Source organism: Taurulus bubalis, assembly GCF_910589615.1.
Source record: "Taurulus bubalis genome assembly, chromosome: 5".
NCBI classification, from domain to species: Eukaryota; Metazoa; Chordata; class Actinopteri; order Perciformes; family Cottidae; genus Taurulus; species Taurulus bubalis.
Window position 1 is genome coordinate 8,697,595 of NC_136593.1, and position 27,286 is coordinate 8,724,880.

At 38.4% G+C, this 27,286-nt stretch overlaps 3 protein-coding genes across 3 annotated transcripts; all 3 read right to left on the reverse strand.

Moving 5' to 3' along the window:
* Positions 1-4,117: 4,117 nt before the first annotated feature.
* gls2b (glutaminase 2b (liver, mitochondrial)) lies at positions 4,118-15,599 on the reverse strand (the record flags this gene model as incomplete). The annotated part of the gene is made up of 18 exons (XM_079218282.1): positions 4,118-5,084; positions 5,642-5,705; positions 7,417-7,493; positions 7,845-7,906; positions 7,999-8,091; positions 8,615-8,746; positions 8,883-9,059; positions 9,199-9,249; positions 9,888-9,954; positions 10,110-10,168; positions 10,281-10,313; positions 11,138-11,196; positions 11,920-12,083; positions 12,998-13,077; positions 13,466-13,595; positions 14,550-14,671; positions 14,757-14,856; positions 15,427-15,599. The coding sequence occupies 18 exons, from the start codon at positions 15,597-15,599 to the stop codon at positions 4,928-4,930; spliced, it is 1,800 nt and encodes a 599-aa protein (XP_079074408.1). The 3' UTR covers positions 4,118-4,927.
* Positions 15,600-17,731: 2,132 nt separating this feature from the next.
* On the reverse strand, positions 17,732-20,058 carry rdh5 (retinol dehydrogenase 5 (11-cis/9-cis); the record flags this gene model as incomplete). The annotated part of the gene is made up of 5 exons (XM_079218349.1): positions 17,732-17,952; positions 18,458-18,621; positions 19,185-19,443; positions 19,563-19,885; positions 20,027-20,058. 5 exons carry the CDS (start codon positions 20,056-20,058, stop codon positions 17,732-17,734), a joined length of 999 nt encoding a protein of 332 aa, XP_079074475.1.
* A 1,906-nt stretch (positions 20,059-21,964) lies between these two features.
* bloc1s1 (biogenesis of lysosomal organelles complex-1, subunit 1) lies at positions 21,965-25,915 on the reverse strand. The gene is made up of 4 exons (XM_079218411.1): positions 25,756-25,915; positions 25,555-25,627; positions 24,290-24,422; positions 21,965-23,609 (listed from the first exon to the last, which is right to left on the reverse strand). Exons 1-4 carry the CDS (start codon positions 25,814-25,816, stop codon positions 23,499-23,501), a joined length of 378 nt encoding a protein of 125 aa, XP_079074537.1. The 5' UTR covers positions 25,817-25,915; the 3' UTR covers positions 21,965-23,498.
* Positions 25,916-27,286: the final 1,371 nt, after the last annotated feature.

Consider the following 27,286-nt stretch of genomic DNA (forward strand, 5'->3'; position numbering starts at 1 on the left):
TCTAAAACGGTTAATAAACGGCACATTACCCTGTGGACAATGAAGTACTTGTACAACACAGAAAAGGCTTAAAAAAATAGCATTCACTGTCAAAATATAATCAAATTAAAAGCCAAAATTGAACATGAATTTGTGCACGAAAGACATGTTAGTCAGTAAACTCTAACGTCAATTGCATATGCACAACTAATAATTGGACTAATATATGCATTAATACAAGCTGAACAATGAACAATAACAAACTAACAAGCAGTTTTTCAGATCGGCATACCCAGGTGTTACAAACAATATGCAGGGTTAACTTAATTATAGTATTAATTATCGAGAATCAGAAACAGTGTGCGCATCTCTAAATTATATTAACACTTCAAACATGCTTACTGCACACACATATATACATAATTATTCCTTCCTAGGGTCGTGGGTGGAAATAGTCAAATTCAACTGTTTGACTCTCATACAGTGAGTTCTTAAGAGGGCTTTATTGTGCTGTTTGTGTTACAGGGTAAAGGCTGGAGTCCTTCCCTTTATCGAGTCCCTGCAGGAAACTCAAAAAAACAACAACACATATTCTGAATTTTAAGCGACCTCTTGGAATGGTGCCTTTATTCATAACAAAACAAATTATACTTTCAATGTTTGAAAGTTTGTCAAAATATCTTTAAAACAAATGCTAGAAAAACAACCTTGGCTGCCAAAAGAATGATTTTAAGTCAATCTGAAGTTATGAGATATATCAAACTTTACCAGACACAGGGAGAAAATAGCTGTCAGAAAAGATTAACTGCAAAAAAAAAAAACAAGTATCAAAGCGTGAAGAGAAGCACAATATATCTTAGTATAAAATGAAAGATAATATAAAGTATATATATATATATATATATATATATATATATATATATATATATATATATATATATATATATATATATATATAACATTTTCATTTAACTTATTAGACAATTTGCCCTTTCTGAGATAAACTGTCAAAAATAACAACCACAATATTTCATGCCAGGGTTTCCAATGATACTTTCATGACTTAAAACAACAATACTTATTATAATAATTATAATTATCAACAAAGCAGGATGGATCAACCACACATAAATATATTTACTTTTGTGTGACACTTTTAAGACTCCCTGAGAGTCTTGACATATTCATAAGGTTGTATGAATGGAAGTCCAAACAGATCACTCTGCAGGTATATGTATCAAGTCCTTGGCGGCCCTCTGACGTGGTACACGGCGCCGTATTGTCCTTGATAACATGTTGTTGTGTCTGTTGTTGTGTCTCTGCAGCAGCGTGGCCATATGCTGCTGCTGATGGCTTCACATCCTGCAGCAAATGCCCGTCATATTGTCCTGCTGTCACTCAGACATCTGGTGGAAATTTAAGTGGAACACCACCTGCATGTCTAACAAGTGAGAGGAACACTCACACTTGTTTTGTGCTTGGAGGGAAAATAGTTGATTTAAAGGTGCTGGATTATTATTATTATTGACATATTAACATGTAATAAGCATTTTCATGTTTTAGCTGGAGGCATTTTTAAGTGTTTTTTAAAACAGTTTGGTTCTGTAGTGGAGTTAAAGTAGCAGGACATATTGTCCTTCAAAGCTGTACTTAATGTATTTGAGTAAATGTTACTTAGAGTTGGACTGTGTAGAATAGCCACATGCTATATTGTGGATACAATATTTTCAATGTTAATTGTTTCTTATGTGCTGAACTATTTTTATATTCAAAGTAATTTGTATGTATACTCTGAAAGGAAGCTCTAAAACAAACAATACAATGGCTCTTTTATTATTTAGTAATCTCAACACATCACTTTGAGACTGCAAACCTAATTACTGTTCATTACATGAGTTCATCCGCACATAATGTAGAGGGTAACAACATGTTGTACCACTCTCTCAGCTGATGGAACTAAACCAGAAGGTCAATGTATCTGGAAGATCTCTGAGAGGACGTTATGTACCAGACTTTAATGAGAAACACCTAATTACAACCATTATTATTTCTGCTTGATTAATCATATTCTAACACACTGCCAGGGGTAAGCTGTTGTGAATACAAATTCTGCATAATATTCTGGTCCATGAAGTTTTGTTTTTTCCTGTTTGACTCATGGGTCTCCACAGGTTTCTCCACTGAAGCCACCCATAACTCAGACTACAGATGGTCTACCTGCCAATTGACCACATCTTGTCCCACAACAACCTCCACACCTCCAGCTAGCCAGATACATCATCACTACTGTCAAGGCGGGAAATTGATAAGAACTAGCAGACAAAACAATAACAAGAGTTGGGCTGTGTGGTGGGTAATGTGCTGGTTAATTATCTGCCACTATAGAAGATAATTGGCAAATAATTGGAGGTTTTCAATACTGTGGGAAATCACTGCGTCTTTGAAAATTATTTGTGTTAAAATTGTTAAACAATTTAATTAACGGCACATTATTCACTATATCTTTTACATAGCAAATGTAATTCCCTGCTAAAATAGTACTCTGAATAAGAAACTTTAAAGGGACAGTTCATCCCCCCAACAAAAAAAAACTATATCTTTACATAGCAAATGTAATTCCCTGCTAAAATAGTACTCTGAATAAGAAACTTTAAAGGGACAGTTCATCCCCCCAACAAAAAAAAACTATTTTTCTTTACCCATTGTGCTATTCATGAATCTAGTTCTCGAGATGTCTGCCTTCTCTCCATTATAAAGGAACAATATGGCACTCGACTCGTTGTGCTCAAAGCAAAAAAAGAATAATACATTTTGAAAAACTCAACAGCAATATTTTATTCCAAAAATAGAAGGAGAATAGAAGGAAAATTGTTACTACATGAAACTGCTCACAACAAGGTCTGTCGATTATCTGAGGCGACATTGCTGTTGAGTTCTTGAAATACCTTTTTGGACACTTTGAGCACCACAAGCCAAGTGCGGTCTAGTGCCCTTATATTGGAGAGAAGAGAGAGAGAATCTCTACAGCCGATATCTCCAAAACTAGGCAACTCACACCAAAAACAATCAAGATTGATAAATAGCACTAAGATAGGTAAGAGGAAAAATATGTATTTTTGATTTAAGGTAATCTTTTATTGTTCTGGTTTTCAATGAACTTCCTACCGACCAAATCAAATCACCCACAATCTTACACCAGTCTGTCGTGGTGACAAAGAGGCCCAATTTATTTATCCCCAGGAAGAGTACTGGACCCCAAGCTTCCACAAGATAGTGATTAAACGTTCTTTTATTGAAAACAGAGCACTGGAAACACTATTCCACTGTTATCAGTGGGGCATTCAAAACATTACAAAATGGATGACTACATTTTGTGCCATACTGCTCCTGACCCAGTTCAATACAGGCCTTTCCCATGTCAAACCAGAACAGCCTAAACAATGGCATTTAAAATGAACACAATGTGAGAGCAGTTTCTTCTCCCTAGCTGGTGGCTCCTTGTCTTCCCAGCTGAAGCAGGACTCCCTGCCTGTTGCTGCATCTGTCAGTAGTCTCTCTGGCTGTCAGGTCAGTCTCGTATAAGCTCTTTTCTGCTCTGCAACGCTCTCTATCTCTGCAGGTACCTAAAATACTCTGTGTAGTAGTATGCCACTGATGCTGTGGGTTTACAGAAAGTCCTTCTGATGGGGACACAGTGCCACCTGGTGGAAGCTAGGACAACTGCGTACTGTGGCTGCAGCCACCATGCTCTCCTACATCTCATCTTATATCAGCCACAGGTCAGCGAGGGGACAGTCTGTCAACACTGATTAACTCTAGTGCCTATAAATAAAGAAGAGGGAAAGTATTTTAAAATGAGCTGGCCATCATTCTGAATACATTAGTGTTGTCATGTATAGTCACTAGCTGAATGTCTAACTGTTTCTGAGAAAATATATTTATTCAAAACACACTCTTGTACTAATTGCATTTAAAACAGTACCGACCCCCTAGTGACAATGCCACACCTCTCCTGCTGCTTCTCCATCTTGTTCCTACATTCAGCTGATTTTGTAGTTGCTAGCAACAAATTGCTGACTGCATGAGGCATCGACTACCATAATACAAATAAAATAAAAGCAAAATGAAACAATGGGTGGCAGATTAAAAAAATGTTTAATGGATGTTTTCAATGTCAAATGATTTCACGTAAATTACTCTTTGGAATTTCTTGTTTATGAAGAGATACAATGTGCATAAATGTTATGACACTGTGTATAATAATGTTTATAATAATCATTAGGAATCCAGTGCACTTATTTACAGCTGAAGAACATAACAAAAACAATATATCCTACATTATGTTGATTGGGATCATGTACATTCTTGTCACCCATTTACAAAATGTAAAATTTGAGTTTTTGCATCCAAACATGTCAATTAGTTTTTACATATTCAAATGTTTCAAAAAGACACAATAGAATAGTATAAATAAAAAACTGGAAAAATGTCTTGTTGTAAGTAATGTGAAGCATTGCAAGTATAAATATCCATCAAATCCCTTTTACAATACTGAGACCCTCTGCTACATACAACCCAACATAAACATTGTGTTCAGGTTGATGATGTATACCAGCATTACCGATTTGAAATTAGGCTCGGTCTGTTCACCGCATATGGTATGGATTACACAAACCCACAAAGGGTTGCATTCTATTGGCTTGTTTTGTTCTTTTTTCTCTCCCCATTGTTTGCATTGTATTGTCGTGTCAAGTTTATAGTCTATTTTCATGCTCATACCATTTTCCTTTTCACCCGCTCATCTTTTCCTTCACTGCAGTTTTGCATCGTTAATGTAGGTTACAATCATCTTTTGGTCTTTCTTTAAAGTCATTTGGGCGCTACAAATGGACCGACACATTTCAAAACATGACAGATTGCACAAACGCGTTACAGCTTGGGGAATCCGTCACACTATGCCCTCGATGGTGTTCAGAATCGGGGGACGCTCAGCCTCAGTGTGCTGCGCTTCTTGTTGCCTGCAGACCTGCTGGTAGTCTTTCAGCACCTTCACCACCTCTTCATGTCCGAACTGCAAGGCGTCATCGACTGCGAGGTTCCCCCACCTGTACAGCAATGAGCACAAAGGATGAGGAGATAAGATACGTCATGGAGCATTTTCAGCACTGCACAACAATTCAAGTCACAGTATGCGGTAAAGTTAAAATGTTCATTCTGAGGATGGATTATTTCATTCACAGTATTGGTTTCATCTGAAACTAAAGGAAAATTATGCCACTATGGCATATGGATCTAGATTTAGGTCACCCGGTACATTGCATTATTTTACGTGTTTGTACTAGAGATGTAGTACCAAATGAGATTAAATAGTTTGTTCCTGAATTGCAAGAATATAATGACAAGATAAATGACAAGATGCACACCGTTATTCTAATATTGGGTGTACAGTTATGGTTGAATGTTCAAGGACCTCTTATGGTTGTCTAAATATGGGTTATTCTCAGCCAAATTAGCTCACAAAAAAGGAGCGGAAAGTACGTCATTGATCTGAAAACAACATAAAACAAACACATTTGACATATTTTATCATGAGAAATATATGAAGCGGTGAAAAAATGCAAAGCTAAAGGATAAAAACACAAGTTAAATTTGCTGTTCTCACCTGTCTTCTACAAATGGATCAACTTTGCAGACTTCAGTAAGGAACGTCACCACATCCTTATGACCTGAGCGTGAACACAAAAGACGAGAGTTTATAGTTTCCCATCTGTGAGAATTATAGTAGATAAAGAAAATCTTTTTCTGATTAGAAACAAAACACTGTTTTCACATTGGTGTTAAAAACTAATGGCCGAGCAACACACTCTTTAAAATCATATTGCCCCAAAATAGAACGATCTTTACAATTTACAAGATTGTCTAATAGCATGACAACTTGTGGGTGGAAAAACAAAAGGTGCTAAGAATACAAACTACATGGGAAACTGCAGTCACAATCCCACTCTGAATCAGATTAAGGAGCGCAGAGCCTTTTTCATTTACAAGAAAACTGTTATTACTCCTGTATTTATCTCGTAAACCAATGACTTGCTTACCAGGCTCTTTTTGAAAAATGTCACAGTTGAACGCTGCAGCGGAGCATTAAATCTGAGCTGTGAATAAACCTAGAGCACAACAGACGATAAATAATCGACCATATGGTGCCCTGAGAAGCTCTGTGAGCTGATTTGTTATTGGGTTTGTATAATGTGAGCCAAAAGGTACTGTGCCTCCCAAGTTAATCAAATTAAGTGAAAAGTAATTTAGCGCTAATTACAGCTGTGAACACACAATGCAAGTAAAATACAATTATCCTTTAAGCTTAAATGTTTGTATGATAAAGGTGATGTTGGGTTGTTGTTTCAACACAGCACACAGTTGTTATTTTGTCTCACCAAATCGTTGTTGTGATCCACCTGTCCCGTCCTCCGTCCACAAGGACAGGGAGGGGACAGGTGTGGCCTGACAAGCCGACAGCATTTAGCAGCAGAGTTTATAGGCGTCTCCAACCAGAGAAAATGTGCCAGATTTAGTGTTTTCATCTAGATTTATTCACTTAATATATACTAAGCTAAAGGCATTGAACAACACACAGAGGTGTTTTCACTGCTCAGGTTGATGTTAGGTGCAGCTGTGCTGAGACGGATTGCTGGTTAGCTTCCTGTCCAACTCTCTCGGGCGTCATGTACAAGTAGTTAATAATGATAACCTCACAAGATAATGGCGGACGCAGAGCATGAAACTCCTGCCTGTTTCCTCATCAAAGAGCTGATTGGTACTGTTCTGTTTGGCACATTTTCTGTTTTACAATATTTCACACATGTGGGCTAATATCATGTTGTGCAATAAAGGGTTGATCTGTTGACAACCATATCTTATGTGATTGCTAATAATAATAAAATTTATATATATATATATATATATATATATATATATATATATATATATATATATATATATATATATATACACACACACACACACATATGGTCAGCAAACTACAGGTAGCCTACAGATGAATCTAACCGGTGTAACTTCTCCCACCTCAACAGGTGCAACAAAATGAAAAGGAGGGCGATAGAGATGTACACGCTCACATAATGCTCTAATCAGGCAGAATACATTAAAACCCCTGTGTTGGTTTATCATGGCCACATACAGTAGGGCTGACAATATTTAAGTGGTTTATTTATGTTTCATTCATCATGATTTATTGGAGTTCATAATAATTTTCTGCTTTTCAATGCAGACCGTTGAGAGCTGAGGAAGTCTTATTTTTGCCAAGTGGTCAAACAGATTTGCTGCCTGGCTGCTTTATAGTTTGCCCGTGGAAGTGATTTAGTGCTGCTCCTTCACTAAATTACAGAACCGTAGATGAACAGATCATGTGGAGCTCACCCTCGGCTGCAGAGATATGTAGCGCTGTTCGAGAATCATAGTCTTTCAGGTCCATGTTCATGGATGAGAGAGCAAACCTGAAGGAATGAATAAAAATACAGCTCACCAAGACTTCCTTTGATACATAAAGGAAAAATGGGATGAAAATTAAATTCTTACACATACTAATAGAAATATAGAACTACGAATACATATTTTTGATTTCAGTTCATCAACATGCAAGTTCCAATATGGTTACACAAAAGAAATACAGAAATGACCCTTTACATCTGGAAAATATATGCCAAGCAGCATTGAAGCAGTTTACTCCACTTTATGTTTGATATTCATTAAGTTTGAGTGTTTTTCAGCACCCGTGCCTGGTGTAAACATTACGAAGGCCGTCTGTTCTACGGGACAGACGATACTCAGGTAGGCTGGTGATGTACCTTCTCAGGGCAGACACATCCCCACTGTAGGCTGCGAACATCAGATTAAAAACAGACTTGTTCTGCAAATATAGGGAAACAACATAAACAAAAACACAAGAGACACAAAACACTTTAAATACACAAGCAAGAACAAACTGACAAATAAACAAACCCGGTCATCTCCATCTGGTCTGCGAGGATCCTGCTTCTTTACAAAGTGTCTCAGGTTGTCATAATTGTGGAAATTGAAGAGTGAAACAAGCTCCTGAGGGTGATAAGATAAGGTATAATGGTGAGGGGAGGAAAACGCTGGAGGACTTGTGTATCATGTTATGCCTTCAGACAAAGAAAACTAGAAAGCAAACAAAACACACTCCTTATCAGACAAAAAAAAACAACCTCCGAGGTCACCGGAATGATTTTATGTCATCATGCTCTAGTAATCACAAATCACAATTTGTTTTCTGTAAGGCAGCTATAGAGTTTACATCTCGACGATATTGATTGTTTGACCTAAACTTTTCGGATTCTGGTTTTGGTAGAACAAACTTGAATTGGTTTGTCTAACGAAGCATGTTAAAGCCACTTTGTGTAAGATTTAAAATGTTTGCCTCCATCAAGTGGAAATATAAAAAAACAACAACACTGCAGCAGACAGTAATAACAAAAAAAACATGCCCTCAAAATGATTTGATGCTATAATCCCATAAACATTCTGGACAAAACGGCCTTATTTAAGCATCTTCTCCTCTGCCAGGAACAGTCCAAATGCAAAACCTTTGTCCAACCTGACAGAAGTGAATTCCCCGGACGCTGTTTCCAACTCTGTCCAGAGGAGGAGACCAACACATCACTCCCATGACGTTGGGGATCACCAGCAGTATGGCACCGGACACCCCGGATTTGGCCGGCAAGCCCACCTGGGAGATGAGAGATGTTGGATTTGTTTCAGGTCAACAAATGAAAAAGCATTTCCTTCACAGTGATCACCCTGATTTATCTGTTTATTTATGTTGTGCCAGAGAGCTGGCACACTCACTTCCTCCTGTTACTCACATGAAAAGCCATCTGGCCAGAGAAGTCGTACATGCCACATGAATGCATGAGACTCAAAGTGTTTCGCACCGCCTCGGCACTCAGGACACGCTCGCCTGTGATTGGACAGATCCCTCCGTTGGCCAGAGTGGCAGCCATGACGCTTGCCGATTCACAGGTCACCTCGATGGAGCACAGCTGGGACCAAAAGGAGGATCAGTTCATGGTCAAAACCATTGCATCTTTTTCATGACAGCTAAATCAATATAAAGCTCGCCAAGATTATAGATGTAATGATTCTTCATGAAAAGCTCCACTCACGGCAGAGCATGTTTACCTGGAAGTAGAAGTCCAGGGAATCGATCATATCTGCTCCCGGAGGAAAACACTGGTGAATGAAAAATGATCTTTGTGACCTGAAGTACGCCGGCCGAGCACTGTTCAGATGTACAATGAGGATCAAGAATATCTTGGTCTGGTCATCAGTCAGGTTATCTTTTAGTCTGACTCCTCAAATAGGGTCAAACGGTCATGGATAATGCCTCCATCATGTTAAAGTGGATTCACAGGAGGAGACGTGAAAGGCCATTGAGAAGAAATCTAAGTTGGGCTCAAAGATCGTTTGTCTAAGAAATTGATGACGTAAGCAAACATGGATAGATGGATGGAAGGTACTGTACTTTTTTTTTTTATTAAAAAATAAATAAAAATAATAATATATATATATATATATATATATATATATATATATATATATATATATATAATATATATATTGCAGTGCATAAGTATTGGGCTACCCAACCTTTCAAACAAAAACAATATATCGGTAGAAAATGTGTTTTTACCAGGCAACAATGATATCTGGCTTTTCAAAATATTAAAATAAAAATATTAGCTTTACATGTAGAGCTGAAACAAACAATTAATCGATTTGTCAGAGATACACATTTTTGGTATTCATCTTTTGCAAAAACAAATAAAAGGCCTTTCCAATTCCACATATTTCAGCATTCGGTAACTGACCCTCTTCTCTTTCATGTAGTATCCAATGGCAAAATTTCTGTCGCCCGTTTCTTTTTCTGACTGGAACCTGAGACAGAGAGGCAGAGAGGTCAATACAGAAACATCAATAATGCAACAGAGCAGTGGCCAGGCCATTTGCCCAGAACTGTCTTTCAACTAAGGTGTGCTGAACAAAGATATATTAACTTTGAACGCCTCAAATCTCTTCGACAGTCCACTCACATGGCATTGCTGAATCCCACATACTCTTGGCCAGCCATCTTTTTCACAAATTCCATAACCTGGGTGAACAAAGACAATAGGTTACGAGTAGTGCAGCATCTCTAACGAATGACACAATCTACCCTAACTTTCATATTCATGGTGTTAACAGAGACAAGGCACACTACTTACATAGTCAAACTTCTCTGCCTTATTTGAACGAGGCTGAAAAACAAAGCGAGTACCATTTGCATGTGTTGATTGTAATTGCCACATTCATGAACACTGAACTTGACTGATGACTTCGGTAATACAGTACTAATAACACTGTGGCGTGAAACAATACATGAATGCACCACTGATTGCATAATTTAGTACCATATTATCAGCGGCTACAGTACAGGGAAGATAGGCAGTGGTCATAAATCACAGAGCTCAGGGAGAGTTCAGGAATTATTTCACAAAACAGGAACACAGACATCTGTAGAAAACATAAACCTGTATTTTTCAGATTTAAAATCTGCAAGAAAAGCTTTGAATAGGTTAAGACAAAGCAGTCATATGCTGTCAATAAGATAAGAGCTCTCAAAATAGGATTTACAAAAATAAAAATATATTAATAGCTTATTACAGTACAGCTGTTTATTATATTCCCCCCAGACTGTGTCATGAAGATCATAACATCAACAGCCTGCAGGCTCTAAACTAGAACACTTATTTATAAAACAGAAACAAGATGAATATTTTTCATCTGAATACAGTGTTCTAGTGTCATCTATATGTGTCAATAAAGATGAGAGATAATGACAATAACTGACTGCAATTTCTGTTTATACAACAATCAGCAAAACATTTTAGTTACCGTAGTTCAAATTATGTGTCGTTTTTTTAAATGAAAGACTTTTGCTGACGTTCATGTGTGGAGTAAATCAAACAGATTTTGCTTGATCTAACGCTTGTGTGACTCCAAAGTACAAGTAACAGTTTGTAAAGTGTTGTGTGTCGCTGACTCAACAATCAGGCAGCAGGCCGTGTGTCCATCTGTTTACCTTGATAAGAGAGCTGATCACTATGGCTCCAGCGTTCACCATAGGGTTGTGGGGCTTATCTAGGAAATAAGACACAATGTTAATGAGGCTTTCGATACAAAATGCATAATATATCATTATGAAGTTTAATATTTACCGAGAGCCTATAGACTGTATATAAGAAGTAGACGTAGCCACCGTGACATTATTCATTTGTGGACTACGGCTTTTAAGCCATTTAGTTTTTGCAACCAGAACTAACACAAGAGGGTGAAGTTAAATCCAACCGAACGCTGATTAAGGCATTTTTAGGCAACCAAAATCTTGAAATTATCTTTCATGAACTGAAAAAACACTCACAACACAGTGTTAAAGCTGTAGGACGATAACACGGACAACTCCTAGTCAACAGCGTGGTAGCGACCTGTCAATCACATGGTAGCCACGCCCTAAAGCATACCCTAATTTACTGTCTAACATTCTCTAAATGGGATCATAATTTCCTTAATCAACATTATTCTGTATTTAAGAAGACTTGAAACTACCGATTCAGACCATAAACATGTGTTTACCATGTTTACTGAGGTAATAAATCAAGTGAGAAGGAGGATAATTTTCTCATAGACTTCCATATAATTTGACTTATTTTTTAAACCAGAGGAGTCACCCCCTAAAGGCTAGTAAAGAGGATGCAAGTGTAAGGCACTTCCTCATTGGATTCACATTTCAGACCTGGACGTTGACACCTGGCTGAGAGTCAAAGAGAAAAGGATCCAATTGGAAAGTGATGAGGCCTGACACACCTTCATCATCAAGCGAGAGCATGTTGAACTTGAGTCCACTGGGCTCCATGCCGATGTAACGGTGAACCCTCTCTGTCCCCGCCTCATGGACGGCGATGGCGTACTGCAGGGGCTTCACACAGGACTGCAGACAGAACGGCTGCTTGGTGTCGCCGACTGAGTGCCTGGTGGAAAAAGACGTTTCAACTCTCACTGAACATGAAAACAGAACCACTTTGACAATCCCACCCGGGAGATGTACTACATATTACTCCGGACAGCCACAGTTGTGGGAGTTGGCTACTCAGCAGAAACACTGGGGCACTTAAGTTGTTCTGTGTCTCATTTGAGGTCATTTCAAACGCACAAACAAGGCTGAGGGCGAGCACTACTTTGAGCTCTCTCGTGCAGATTTACCCCCCCTGTTTCTGACTCTGTTGCAAGCGTAGGGCTAACACACCAAGGACTAAAAACTGTAATGAATGACAATAGCATTGTTGTAAGAACATTGCATCAATATCACAGAACAAGAACAAGTTAACTCGTTCATTAATTTACAAAACTGAAATGTTGAGATTGAAAGTCCATTCTTAACTCTTCACTATAAACACATTCAACACTTACAAAATAAGCTTATTCAAACATACTCATTTTTTTTCTCCATATTCTATTGAAAAATGTCATTGTTTAGTTTTTAATGATGTCTTATACTATTGCACTGTGTGTATTGGTATGCACCAACCACCAAGTCAAATTTCTTGTGCAAATATACTTTGCAATAAAACCGTTCTGATTCCTAATCTTGGAAACAGTAGTCAAACAATACAATCTCACCACACAGTCCACTGAGTAGCTGATCTGGAGCTTTCAATCATATCACATGGTCTTCCTCAACATCAGTCAAATCAATCGAAACGTTCAAGCCAATAAGAATGAGAAGTCTTAAAAGTACTCAGGGAGTAATTTCAAGAATTTAATGACAACTGGGAAAACTCTTTATCGATGAAGATCATGTGATATAAAACAAGCTACAAGCGCCACAAAAGCTACTAAATGGACGTTGTGGTGACGATGTTTTCGTCAACAACAAATCTCGTACCTCTGTCCGTCCACTGTACACAAAGACACACCCCACAGATCTGGACTAAATTTAGCGAGTTGGGGGATGTAGTCTGCCACCTAAAGTCAGAAAACATAAGAGAAGCACAGGAACAGTTAAATCACAGTTTAAGATTTGAAATAAAGTGTCACAACAATTATATTGTATCAGCAGAAAGTCAATCAGCATTGGCTCACGCAGTTATGCCATTGATTTTCATACCGGAAAATATTTAAAATTTAGATTTTAAAAAAGCTGTCAACATTTAACTGAAGATTGTTCTTAACTAAACCATACCCAGCACTACAGTACTTCACAATAGGTGACACATATGAAACATGTGTTTCAGGCTTAAACAACATTCTACATTCCTTGTGTCAGTCATAAAAAAAACTCCCCAAGAACTTAGCAATCATAAAATTGTATTTACATTTCTACACAATAAGAAACAAACAAACAAATGCAAACCTTCCCATCACATTGGGGTTGAACCATGTCGTAGATTTTATTAATTTTTTGTGCAAACACGTCAAACTCCGGGATGATAAATTTCTTTCTGAAGGCCTGGATCAGCAGGACGATGTTTCCACCAACACATCTTAAAAGAAAAAAAAAACAACAGAATGCAGAGGCACTCAAGAGCACTCACTGAAAATGAAATAGATACTTTTGAATTTAGTGTAACATAGTACGTGTGTGTGTGTGTGTGTGTGTGTGTGTGTGTGTGTGTGTGTGTGTGTGTGTGTGTGTGTGTGTGTATTTGCTGGTGTGAGAGCAGCAGCTGCTAGCTATCAGTCTAAGCAACAGGCCTTTGACATGTCCCGACACACACTAACTACATAACAGCAACTGTTGCACCTCCAGGTTTGAGTTAATTAAGCTAAACACATGTAGTGCCATTTCTGACAGAGACAATCATGCAGAGGGTCAAATACAACAAATGCTTCATTCGAATGGATTGTGTCCGAAGGTCAGACTAAAAATAGTTTGGGCTCATGCCTACACCGGGTAGTGAATGGAAAACAAAACACCATGAGACAGTCTGCGATGAGACACAAATCCAATCTGAGGGGCATTGTACTGGAGAAGAGCAACACTCCCGACAACAGGCAGTAATCTAAGAAACCTTGGAGAAAAATCTATTGTGGTGTCTCCTGCCAAAAGTGATCCGATTCATTCAAGCCAAAACTCCTCATCTCTGACATCATGACTCCTGTTGCTCATTAAAGTTACCACACGTCTTTGAGCTGTGTCCTCCCTCTGCACAGGTGAGTGCACTTAAGCTGCTCTCAATGAAACAACAAGGTCTGTGGTGGGTAATCATATTTGTGCTCTGTCATTCTAATTAGAAATATATTTGTGGTGCTTTGAACGCCACAAAACAAAGCACTACTTTTATTGGGGTTGGTAGAGCCAGTGCAACTTCAGCAAACCACCACATGTTATTAGGCCCTCTAGGTTGAACTATTCCTTTAAATCTGCATCTGCATCCTTTAAGTTCCCTAATGTTGAAGTGAGTTGTCTAAATGCATTTCATTCAGTAATGTCTCACCTGTGGAAAAGGTCTCTGTCCATCATCACCTCACTAACAGAGTCATTCACAGCCTGTCGAAGCTCGTCCATGCAGTCCTTCAGACGAGGGTCTGACGGGTGAAGGCCGGTTTTCTTCAGGGCCTGCAAACGACAGAGGACCACATAAATCAACAGATAGACAGGTAGATGCTTGGTTTGTGAGGTTATTGGGCCTTCAGCTACTTACGGAAGTAAAGTAGGAAACGGGGACTTGTTCTTTTCCCTCCGTGATGGTGTAGAAAAGCAGGTCTTCCACTCCCGAGCTGTGGGACTTTGAATGAATGTTCCTGATGAAGTGAAGAGCAAACTCTCAAAAAAGAAAGCAAACATTCTTGCATGCTCTAGGCTTTAAAAAATGCAAAATGCGTAGGCTCCCATTGTACGTATGTGTCACAGCCATTCCAGTGAGCCAGCATATAGCATGCACAATACCATCCCCCTGGCCCACCTACATGAAACAGGGTCATAATTAATGTTATTAATTACACCTGTGGTTACCCTGCAAAAACATGTCCAAAAGTCTGCTGTGACGACGACATAGTCAATAATACATGCCTACAGAAGACAGCTGAAATAATGATTTTCAGGACATACGGGTTTTTGACAGGTCCAGTTTGCATGCAGGGGATTTGCTCTCTTTTAAACTCTTTTGTTGCTCTCTTTAAACACTTTAACATCAAAGAGCCGATCCCCTATAGATGAGTCATAACTCACACATGGCCTGATACAGTGACTGTTGATGTACAGTATTTATACATTCTTAATTCTACTACAACAGGCCCAGGTAAAGCTGACACCTTAAAGAGAATCCACGCTCAGTGTTGACACCGAACTGTTCTTCACCCAGGGACACTTACGTGTTGGCATGTACATGATCCAGGTGTGTAGTCGGTGGTCTCTGGAACGTCGTTGTGGATTTCGTGGTCAGACAACATGCTGGCTGGATGATGAAAACCTTCTTCGCTGAGTCTGCGTGTTTGACGACCAGCTGGACAGAGCAGGACATGCGCAGCGCTCTCAGACACTGCATTTCTCCCACAAACCCGCTCTGACAGCTCGATATTTCAGGCAAAGGGAAGAGTAGATAACACGGACTGCTGGTTGTTACGAGTTGTTTTCAAGCGAGCGGCTGCTGTCAGGTCACTGACTTGCATATGACAAACTAAAGTTTAGATGCCTTCAGGTGTCGTCGGGAATTTTGGGCCTTCGACTCCTGAACTTTTTTCTTTTTATTTTGCCAAGTAGCTTGTACTGTTGAATCAGTAGCGACAAGTAGCATTTCCTCAATTAGGTTGCTGTACTTAAACACCTTTTTGAGGTAATTGTTCTTAACTTAACTTGAGTTAACTATGAGCACTTTATACTTCTATCATACACATTTCAGAGTGACATATTGTAGGTTAGACTACTTTTTAGTCCACTGCATTTAGGCTGTTTATGCATTTAGTTAGGCGACGGACTACTTTGCAGATAGTAATTTTGCTAAATATTATTAAAAAAATACATTAGGTGTATTATTATATACTTTATTTATAAGACTTTAGTTATCCCCTTTGTAAAATGTACAAGCGACCTGCCATAAGCTAAGAGAAAAAAAAGAAGAAAAAAAGTTATGTCCATGATGAGTAGGCCTACTTTTTGTACTTCAAGTATATTATCAGTTTGGCTACTTTTACTTGTAACAGAGTATTTATAAACTGTGCTATTGATACAAGTAGAATATCTGAGTATTCTTCCACAACTGGTTAAACTAATCATTCATTTAACTCATATTTAGCACATTTATGCACTTCAATGTACAAAAAGTAGCTCTGCGACACTTGACTTTAGAACAAATATAACTTCTATCAGACGCATAAGTTAATAATAACCAAACATGCGCCACACAGTATTTTACGAGGAGCACTTGAAAGCAGCAGGAGGTTTGTGTGCTAAATTACAAACACACCACCTCAAGTGGCAGCTGTCACTTTACTGACAGACCAAGCAACCAATCAGCGGCTAGAAATGTATTTTGGTGAGCAGAGGTCTGCTACGAGGACTTAATGGGTATCAATCAGGATTCGTTTAACGTTTTGATACCATATAATTATTCAGTATTATTAATGCAACTGGCCAACAATATCATGGTGCCAAACAGTGTTTAACTATGATGGAGAGAAAAAAAGGATAACATAGCCTCACACCTGTCACTAATTAAGCCAGTGATATGTACGTGCAAGAAAGTCTTTGACCTGTTGTGTAACAACACATGGTCAGCTAACAGCTTCTTGGTTTATTATTCAGATTATCACCACCTGAACCTGATCAGTACATTCTGTCAATGTGGCTTAACTGATAACTAACTGAACTGATAGCTTAAATGTACTGTCTGAGCAACAACACAAATTATCAAGGTTAATGAAATGTGAGTGAACTTAAAAGTATGAAAATAAAGATATCAAAACTACACACAAAAAAAATAAAAATATGGACTGAATACAAAAATATAGGTGATTTAAAAGCCTATATAATATCAGTGTTGGATGACGACTGTGAGATTGAAAATCAGTTCCCAAGTGTCCCCTTGATTTATTTTGATAGACAAACACTAAACATATTTTAACGTTTGGAGAGTGATGCATAATAGCGACAACAAAATGTTTGTGTGTAGCGCAGCTTTATGTGAATTTTCCAAATACCGGTGAAGCTTTGCATGTTCAAATGTTTCTGACCTTCAATGTGAGTCTCTGAAAGAGAATAAAAGCAAAATGTTGCATGCCATAATTTCTTTTGCATGGTTGGCTTTTTGCTATTTCATTTATTTGTGTATACAATACGCTGATCATTGCATTCTGAACGTTTCTTGATAGAAAAACCCATCCATATCAATGAACATAAATAACAGTGTTAAAAGGCACAGCATAGTGTGAACAAACAAAATAATTATTAAACAGTAAACTACACACACACAAAAAAGAAAACCAAATATTTTTAGATGCCAGATTAAGGGCACATAAAGAAAATAGGAGCAACATCAAGGCATTGCATGGCCAATGTAGTTAAGGAATACGGGTATTTAGAAAGTATATATTAATTTATTTAAGTCAACCTCTGCAATGCACCAAAATGAAATAAAAGCAGCTGATAGCTTTGAAGACATTTCATCAAAATCCTCATGACTTAGACGCTCTTTGACGGGCGAGGCAGCACCAGCTTCAGCCCAATGTCAACTACACAGGAAGGCATGTAAGAGAGGGGGATCCAGATAAGCTTGGCATCCCAGCCAGGGCTGTATCTGGTGCGTGGGTAGGCAGCAGTCAGAGCGTGCTCCATGCAGCCGGTCACCTTGGAGATGTCAGTGTCGCAGATAGCATTCATGATCAAACGCTGGACCTTGATGTCTGAAAATGAGAATAGATATTACAAATAAGATATTTTGTGCATTAAACTTGATGGCCTTTTTTTTTTTTTACTTCCCCCTTGAAATGTATATGATGCATGTTGAGATTCATTATATTTTAAAGTCCTACATTTCCTAATGTATATATATATATATATATATATATATATATATATATATATATATATATATATATATATATATATATATAAACAAATTCAATGGGACTTTTAACTTTACCTATCACTTTGCAGGTTTATCTGAAATGTGACACAATGTGACTCCTACATTTTCTAATGCATTTTGTAATGTGGCCTTCAGGTACATCTGAGCAGCTTCTCTACAGGAAACAATTGCAATGGGACTTTTAACTTGAATAATCACTTTGCAGGTTTATTTGAAATGTAACACAATTTTTGATCTGTTCTGTTTTGTATTTGTGATTTTGATCACAATCAAAAGACAGTGATGCTTACTCTTTAAATAACAATTAGCAGTCTACTTACATTTATCGAGGTACTTGTCTCCATAGCTGGCTTGTACTTCGGGGCTGAGCTGGTTCCACAGGCGATGCAGCTCCTTCTCTAGGGGATCCAGGCTCGTCACTGCGGTCTTGAAAAACCCCGGCTCAATGATGCACACATTGATCCCAAAGTAGTTAATATCTCTCCTGACAACAGAAATGTAGAATAGCATAATACATAACATGTTCAAAGATTTTATATAGACAACAGAAAGCAAGTTTGTGACAACCTTTTGATTGAATGTTTTATAATATAAATGGGCTTTGTAGTTTGAGCTCAAGAAATGAAAACACAATAGTATATCTATTAAATAAACACAGCAAGCCTGCCGGGTCTCATGAGCCCATATCTGTCTTTCTGGAAGATGCGGAGGCAGTTTGTATTGTGTATTAGTGCAATTTGTTGAATGTTTATTTCTCCAAATGTGTGTTATTGTTAATCTTTGAGAATAAAAAGAACATGTTAAATATACAAATCTGTCTGCAAATCAAATATCCCTCATAGGGCACAATGATGAATGAAGACTACAACTTGAATGTCTATTTGTTCTTATAATTAGAACATAGGGTTTTCAGAAAATGAGAGAAAAAAAAAGAGGATTATTGAGGATTTGTAGGGAGTTTTTTGCCTCTCTCCGTCAATACCATTAAAGAATAACTGGCTCCACAAAATACTTTCTTTGTGTTTAATAAAGCACACCGGTTGTTACCTGAGGCAGTCAGAGAAAGACTCCACTGCAAACTTGGAGATGCAGTATCCACCACCGTTTGCAGCCACCCGGCCCAGCACCGACGCTACGTTCACAATACGGCCCCGGGCCTTTTTGATGAGGGGCAGGAAGATCATCGTCATGGCAATCACTCCGTTCATGTTGACTTTCAGTACGCTGTGGAAATCCTCCACTTTCATCCACTCTGAAGGACCCATGGGTAACGAGCGTCCAGCGTTGTTCACAATACCCCAAAGTCCTACAACGAGAATGAAAGACGAAAAGTGGAAGAAACGCGTCTTGTGTTGCAGCTTTGCCGTGTGAAACTGGATCAAATCAGTCATCCCTTTTCTCAAATAACACAGCATCATCCCTCACCTTTATCGCCGACCTCCATCTTGGTCCACTCCATGGCTTTCTGGATGCTGTCCTGATTGGTCACATCCAGAAGGACAGTCTTCAAATGAGGGCCCGCCTCACTCTTCAGGTCATCGGCTCCCTTTTCTGTGAGACAGCCAGCCAGCACATGGAAACCTTTACGATCCAGCATCTTACACAGCAGGTTTCCAAACCCCGTGTCACAGCCGGTCACAAAGACATACTTTTCAGTGATGTTCTCAATCTCCAGGCTGTCTCTGTACAGCCACACCATAATCCACACCACCACGAAGGTAGCACTGATGTATGACCAAGCATTTTCCCTGAAAGAGAATAGAGAGGAGACGAAGGCAGGGTTTTGACTTTGAGGGAATATTCTAGAGGTGTAAGCTCGGAGGATAAAAGGATTGGTGACAGCTGCCAAATGGCTGCACAAAACGCAACACCGCATTGGGAATTCTTACCCTAAAACATCATAGACAAATTGCATATCCATGCTGCTTCCAGGATCAGAAGTGAGTCCTTGGTCAACTGGAAGACTTTGTGCTTGCTAAAAAAATTGTCAAGCAAAAGTCAAGCAAATATTAGCAGGTATTGACATGGCAAACTGCCACATAAGATTTTTCCAGATTGGAAAGTAGAAATACACCGACTTATTTCAGGAATCCTCATAACCAAAATCCCTACTCTATTGCATCATATTTGAGGGTTTATGGAACTTTTCTGACAACGATGGGAAACAATGAGTTTGTTCACAGAGGGCCTTGAAATATTGAACTGCTCTGGGCACATGAGAAATCTTTGGATAATACTCTTATGGAAGAAAGAAAGGTATTTGTGAGGGAGGGGGACTCGAGGAGGGTTGGGTGCATTGTTTTGAAGCATAAATGAAATGCCTGTGACGGAGCTGCTTATGTTCCTCATTAGCTGAAAACCAATTCGTTCCCTGGTGGGAAAAATATTCGTCTATGGCCTATTTTATCCCAAGAAATCAAATTTTCCTGCAGACTTAAATAGGTTAGTTTCTATACTGTTGATGTTACCTGGATTAGGTATCACACAATTGACACTGTACAATTATACCGAAGTTTAAGCAAATTCAATTTAGTTTCTCAACACTAGTTATTATATTCCAAAGAATACACCAAAATGCCACAACATTTTTTAAATGAATATAATTTTAAAGCTTTCTTTATTAACATTTAAACTAATTGTTTCATGGATCAAATGTGATACATTAGCAGAAATATAACAGAGTTTAATCAGTAGGAAAAAAAACAATCAGAGCTCACAAGAATGAGAAAGTACTTTGTTTTAATTCAATGATGAGAGGGTTAATAATATATATATAAAAACTAAATTATCCTACCTTTTCCTCTTTTTGAGAAGTGATGGCTCTCCACTAGTTATCCGTCCTCCTCTCTTTACTTTCAGTTTATTATTCTGTGTAAACTCAGAGCGTCTGGTCAGAGAGAGGCTTTATCCCTTTGGTTTATCCCTTCAGACAAGTCCGCAACTGTAATCTCCAATCCGTAACCGTTCGGTCTGTGCATGCGTGCGTGAGTTTAAGAAAGAAAGTGCTGGGAATTACAGCAAACATCAGAACTTTGTGAACACAATGTGAACTCGGATATCATTTCACTTTTTTTTTTCTTCGGTAACGCAATACATGATCTTTTTTTTCAAATTTCATCAGCTTCTTTCAAGTATTCAACATGAAATCTTGATTGTTCCTTTTTTTAGAACCGTTCTCAGGGTATACCGTATAAGTACTTTACGTTTTAAGAGTGTTAAAACAAACTTAGAATAAGCCTGCATGTTAAAGCCTCGTGCACCCTCAAAAAAACATGTTTAATCTCATTGGCCTCCCTCGTTCACTGAGCTGTTATATCAGTTTTAAAGCTGAAACAATACGTGCAGTATTCTCTCTAACTGTACTCCCTGATGCATGTTTTGAGAAGGGTCAGCTAGTAATGCAGAGATGTTGAAAGTTAACAAGAAGTGGCTTTGTACTATACATTGTATTGCAGCGTATCAATGTATATATTCAACAAAACCCTGATGCAATAAGGAAAATGTCCGTGTGTAAATGTGGCTTCCTTCACAAAAGCATCCTCCACAAAAAAACTAACTTTGGACTTGCTTGAAGGACATTGTCAAAATGTTGTCTTGAATAAAGATATGTATATATTTACACTATGACTATGAGCTCAAACTGAAGGATCACATGTGTTGCCAACTGGATGTTCCCACTGGTTTTCTATTGTATTATTATGCAATGAATTTAGTGCAACCGGTTACCAAACACGCCTGCAATTACATGTCAGCCACGTGCGTCATGACACAACTTTCCTTCACACCACACATTCCACGAATAATCCAGTCATCTGAGCAAATATTTATCCATTTATTGTATTTAGTGGTTTTCCAGTAGTTTTGTTACAAAACTATGTCTCCAAACTTTAACACCTTAAATGTCTAATGTTACTACTTTGTCATTTTACCTAATTTTATCAAACATGCGTGAAAGTCTGAAAGTCTTAATTCAATCACACATCTTTATGAGAACTCTCTTGTTTGTTTAGTGAACAGTTCATCTTTTCCTGATCACTACTGATACCGATTGTGATACGTTTTAAAGCAACCTGCTCAAATGTACCTTTTGAGGTTCTTCATGCTAATTTGTATTTTCTTTATATATCACAGCTGTTATGAATAAACACTTGTATGTATTTATACACACTGTAAGTGGGAGATTAAATCTGTAAAAACACCAGTGCATTGTTTTACTTTATTAAAAAAAAAAAAATTCCATTGTTAAATGGGAACAACAGTTAAAGTGAAGTTGTCTGACAAGAACAGTGAATCCATGGACATACAGTAGATGTAGAATACATTAAAATACACACACAATTTAAGTATTTAATCAGGTGCTGAGAAGAAGCCTTCCTATAAAACCCTTTTTGGAGATACTACAGACAAGCAAGCAGGTGGCAATGTGTCTGTGGCCCGTGAAGCATATACAGTTTTTTGCAATTACCAAGACAAAAACTGGTTCTTGTGTCATAATTATTGAAGCCCCTGACTCATGTGGCTAATGTATTGACCAGGTATGCTAAATCATAAGCACATTGTCTGCTTTACACTAAGTTTGAAAGTACATTAGACACAGCTTTCAAAAGCTAAAAGCCTGTGTGTTTTGTTTGCTAAGCAATGCCATTGAAATACCACTAATTATCAAGTCGTCTGCACCCAGAATACACATGTAACCAATTAGAGCACTTAAAGATCTGATCTTGAACACTATAAATAGGATTCATATTTCTTCTTTGGTTTGCACAACAATCAAGGCCAATTTCAGAGAGAGAGAGAGTTAGAGGAAGTAATTGCAATATAATTATGATTGTTTTGCTTTCAAATACAGTCATGTTCAAAGTAATTGTGTTTGATAATGTTACGAAAATGAAGATGTCAAAGACTTTAGATAATAGTGTATGCACTGCAGTTGGCATGTGGAAAAACATCTTTATATAGTTTTGAGTGAAACGTTTTCTATTGTAGGATAGATATGATTGTGTGTATGTTTTCTGTTTTTGTATGGTTAGTTATGACAATGTGGGCCTTCATTTTCAGAAATTGTGTTTTAGCAACCGCAAAATTGTTACAAGCAGGTGAACCTAGATTGTATATGCAACACCTTCAAAAATCCATACAGACAGAGCACATTGTTCAATGAGAGATTGCCTGAATGTTATTGATTCATTGAAGTCACCACTAAACAGATGTCCGGCCTATTTCCAACTTTCAGCATTTCACTGAGCAAAGCAACCTTCAGCATTACTACACTCTGGGGACGAGCAAAGTCATTGCTGCTTGCATCTTCTACTAGTGTTTCCAGTGTGTTTAGGTTCAGCTGTAAACATCCCACCATGAGGTTTATGAGGAAGCAGACTGTAGTTGTCCCTTGTGTACGTACTCCAGAGCTGTGGAAATGGTCCTCATGTCCATCTCAATACTGCGGGCCCAGTTCTCTACATCCCCAATTTCCTGTTAAAATTAGAGTATAGAAACAGAATGTGTTTCATTAATGTATGTCGATCAGTCTTACCTACTATCAGGACCAGGAACATGCAACATCTACAGACACCCTTTTGCCCCCGTCTCCCCTGTGAGGATCACAGATCAGCTGGATAACTGCAGAGTGAGTGGAAACCCATTCATGAATTGCTTCTACCAGCTGTCAAATCCGCTCAGATCTAGGACCTGTGTCAAGGCCCTTGAATTAAACTAATCTGCTATTAGTAATCCTGAAGAAGAAATTGTATGCTCTGTTGCATCACTGTTTGCAACAAGATATTTTGTTGTGGCATTATTATTTGTATTTGAACAAAGTGCACAGTGTGATAAGACAGTAGATATGGTTATTTCTGCATTAAGCAATACTTGTGATATTAACACTGAGTCATAGTACTCAGTATAATGTAAGATGGTCACTCACACAGAGTGGTGAACCAACTCATAAAACATTTCACTTAAATGTGATACTGACTGCAGGCGCTTCTATTCGGTGTATGATATTTGGGACCTCATATTGTTTACAGGATCCAACTTTGCATACTGCCATAAAACGTAAGGGTCCTTTACTGGTTTAAGAGCTGTCGACTTAAAAACGTAAAAGGTTCAGCACAGTTGTTATTGTATACAAGCTCATGGACAGTGTATCCTACCTTTAGGGCCTGATTAAAACCCTCCACCATACTGATCCACTGAGCAGTTTGTTTGGAGAACTGGCTCGCCTGCACTTGGAGAGTCTTCACCTCATGATCGAGCTTACGCTGGTTTACGTATGCCTGGGCCACTCTAAAGTTAAACAGGAGGAAAAAAAGAGAAGGGCTAGTCTCACTTATCCATGAAAATATAGTATTATGTATGAATAAATTGTGGCATGTGGAGTCTCATACATTTCTCCATTTTAACAGAAAACATACTGTATTATTCAAACTAAACTATATTTTTCCAAGTCACAAAGGGATTTATGTACATAATCTTTTTCATAAAATACAACAACAATGGTCTTTGCGTCCCACTCTTGTTCTTTAATCTGATTGTCTTGGTTTCATCACAACTTTCACAATGTTAACAATCTCAATGTACTATTTGTGGTTGTGTCACACACTGCTAAGAATGGATAGCTTCATTTTATTGGGGCGTTTGTGGGTCAGCTTGGCTGCAATCTGTTAGATTTCAGCCAATCTATACATGTGACTTCGGGTAACGCGTTTATGACACAGACGTAGTACATATGCCTTGTGTTAGGAGCAGGAGTACAGTAGTCATCGACTTAAACTCTGTATAATTTGATATTCAGTAGCAAATACGGTGGTGTTAAAATCATTAGGTAATACAAATGAAAAATAAGGTCAAACATTTGCGGTTCCATTTTTTCAAAAGTGAGGATTTACTGTCCTTTCCGTTTGACATTATTATGATTTGAATACCTTTAGGTTTCGAAGCTAAAAAGTAATTGGAACCAATCACATTTGTTCTAAATGAATATCTTTGGGTTTTGAAATGTTAGTCGGACACAGCAAAGACATCACCTGGGGCTTCAAGAAATTGTAATTCAGTGTATTCTGATATTTAAAAGACCATACGAGTAATATAATGGGCAGATTAATATATAATAACATACTCGTAGGTAAAGCTACCTGTACGAGCTCCTGCAAATGATTTACAGCGACAGGGCAAACTCAGTATAAGTGTCACCTTCTGTTTGGTGTGTTTGTGATTCAGGTGGCAACAATCTATAAACAAACAAGAATTTTACTGGGAATTGAATTGTGTTTACTGGGACGTAATTATCTCACTACTTATCCTACTTCATATCCCATCACTACCTCTCTCCAACTGTGAAATACATCAGCAGGATGTCTGCCAGACGTCAGGAAACAAAAACACAAACAGCAGGGGTGTAGGAGCAGAACCTCCATACCCGACATTGAGGTGGTCCACCAGAGCCTCTGTCAGACAGGTGGCGGCGGAAATAGCTTCACGTCTGCGTCTCTCTGCTCAAGAAAAAAAAAAGATTAACACAGACAAGTCATTTGTGCCAACGGGGCCTTCTGACACGCTCCATCCGCTTTGTTTTTAGCATCTGTGAGCAGGATAGCTAACCAGCTAGCCAGTCACTCACCCTGGTGCTCCTTCCGCTCATTTTGCTTCGCCTGGTGCTCCTTCAGTAGACGAGACAACATCTTTAGTAGTTGTGGAGATGAAGTGTTTATATTTTCACTGACGTTAGCTGAATACCATGGCTTTTTACAAACAGAGACGGAGATGCTATCAGCTGTTTAGCAACGTTACAACCGCTATCACGGGACCGAGCTCGAGGACGACAGGAGTGGGCGTGCCAAAAACAATGGCGTCTCGCACACCGCCATTTATCATAATCAGTGTGAGGTTATTACATTTGTGTTGTTAAATAACGAAAGACACAGTGTAGGGATCAGACCAGCTGACGTTAGTATGTTAATGGTAGTTTCAGAATTAGCATGCATGGCGTCGCTCTTTATTTTATCCTTTCATTATGAAAATTAGTTTTATGGTGACGTCAATATCAGTTGTGACGTCATGTCGTTTTAGCCTTCAAAATAAAAGTGTAAATAACACTATTATTGTTACAACTACTACTCCTACTACTGCTAATCCTACTCCTACTATTACTTATATGATTACTGATAGTGCTGCTATTACTACTTATAATAATTAATACTATTAACACCAATGGTTATAACTAAATTGTGAAGTCGGAGACACAAATGTTCAATAGAATAGCATAATAACACTACACATCCAATTGACAAGAGACAAGATTGAAGAATAATTTCGTATTTAAATTGAGCAGAATGCCTTGCTGTATTTTGTAGTTAAATGTATAGTTGTAGTGTAGTTTTTGTGAAAATAAAAACCAATCATTTTAAATAAAGGTAACAATTTATTGTGAAAAGCTCATACAGGAAAGCCTGATCTTGTCCTGGCTAGCGGAACGCGAGGCTGTGGTGATGGCAGGCAGCTACCTGTCAACAACCTAGGCAGAGCTGAAACGGAATTGGCTGGTTGGCCCTTTATCGTCTGCTTCTGTCAGGTACGGTCACCTCGGGTCAGTCTCTCATCAAATTGGGTGAGCTTTCCTCCGTTGGTAAGAGGAGCCGTGAGCCGTTAGCATTACTAACGTCACTCAATGCACAGTTAGCTTAAGCGTCGGCGTTCACAGGACGTCGCCGAACAAAGTTGCCTCCAGGTGGTGGAACTTCTCGGTTTCTCTCAGTTATTCACAAAAAAACACTTAAATTATATCCAATAATACATCTTCGCAATATCACGGTCAAAGCTGTTGCCCTTCCAAAGGGCAGTGTTTGAAGTAGTCTTGACAACAAATCTCCTGCTGGCTAACCCCCTTTGCTAACGTGACAGACGCTATTAAGCTACAGTTGTAACATAGCTGCGTTCACGCTGCAGACAGCAGGCAGTGGTGCACGTAGCCTCTCTAACAACTTTATCCTCACTGTCTGGTATATGCTTAATAGCTGCATGTGCAATTGTAACCTACTCGCATTGTCTAGTGTTTAAATAAAGTGGACTTATTGTGCTGTCAAAAGGATATTGTCTGGAGATTAGCAAGGAAGGTTTAGTGAGTCTTAATTAAGCCAAGTTAAGGGTGGGAT

Excerpts from the sequence above, each read along its gene's own strand:
- bloc1s1 (XM_079218411.1), bottom strand. The coding sequence starts at position 25,816 with ATGTTGTCTCGTCTACTGAAGGAGCACCAGGCGAAGCAAAATGAGCGG. Across the intron at positions 24,423-25,554 it reads GTGGACCACCTCAATGTCGG|AGTGGCCCAGGCATACGTAA; the intron begins GTATGGAGGTTC and ends GTTTAACTTTAG. Across the intron at positions 23,610-24,289 it reads GTTTTAATCAGGCCCTAAAG|GAAATTGGGGATGTAGAGAA; the intron begins GTAGGATACACT and ends TAATTTTAACAG.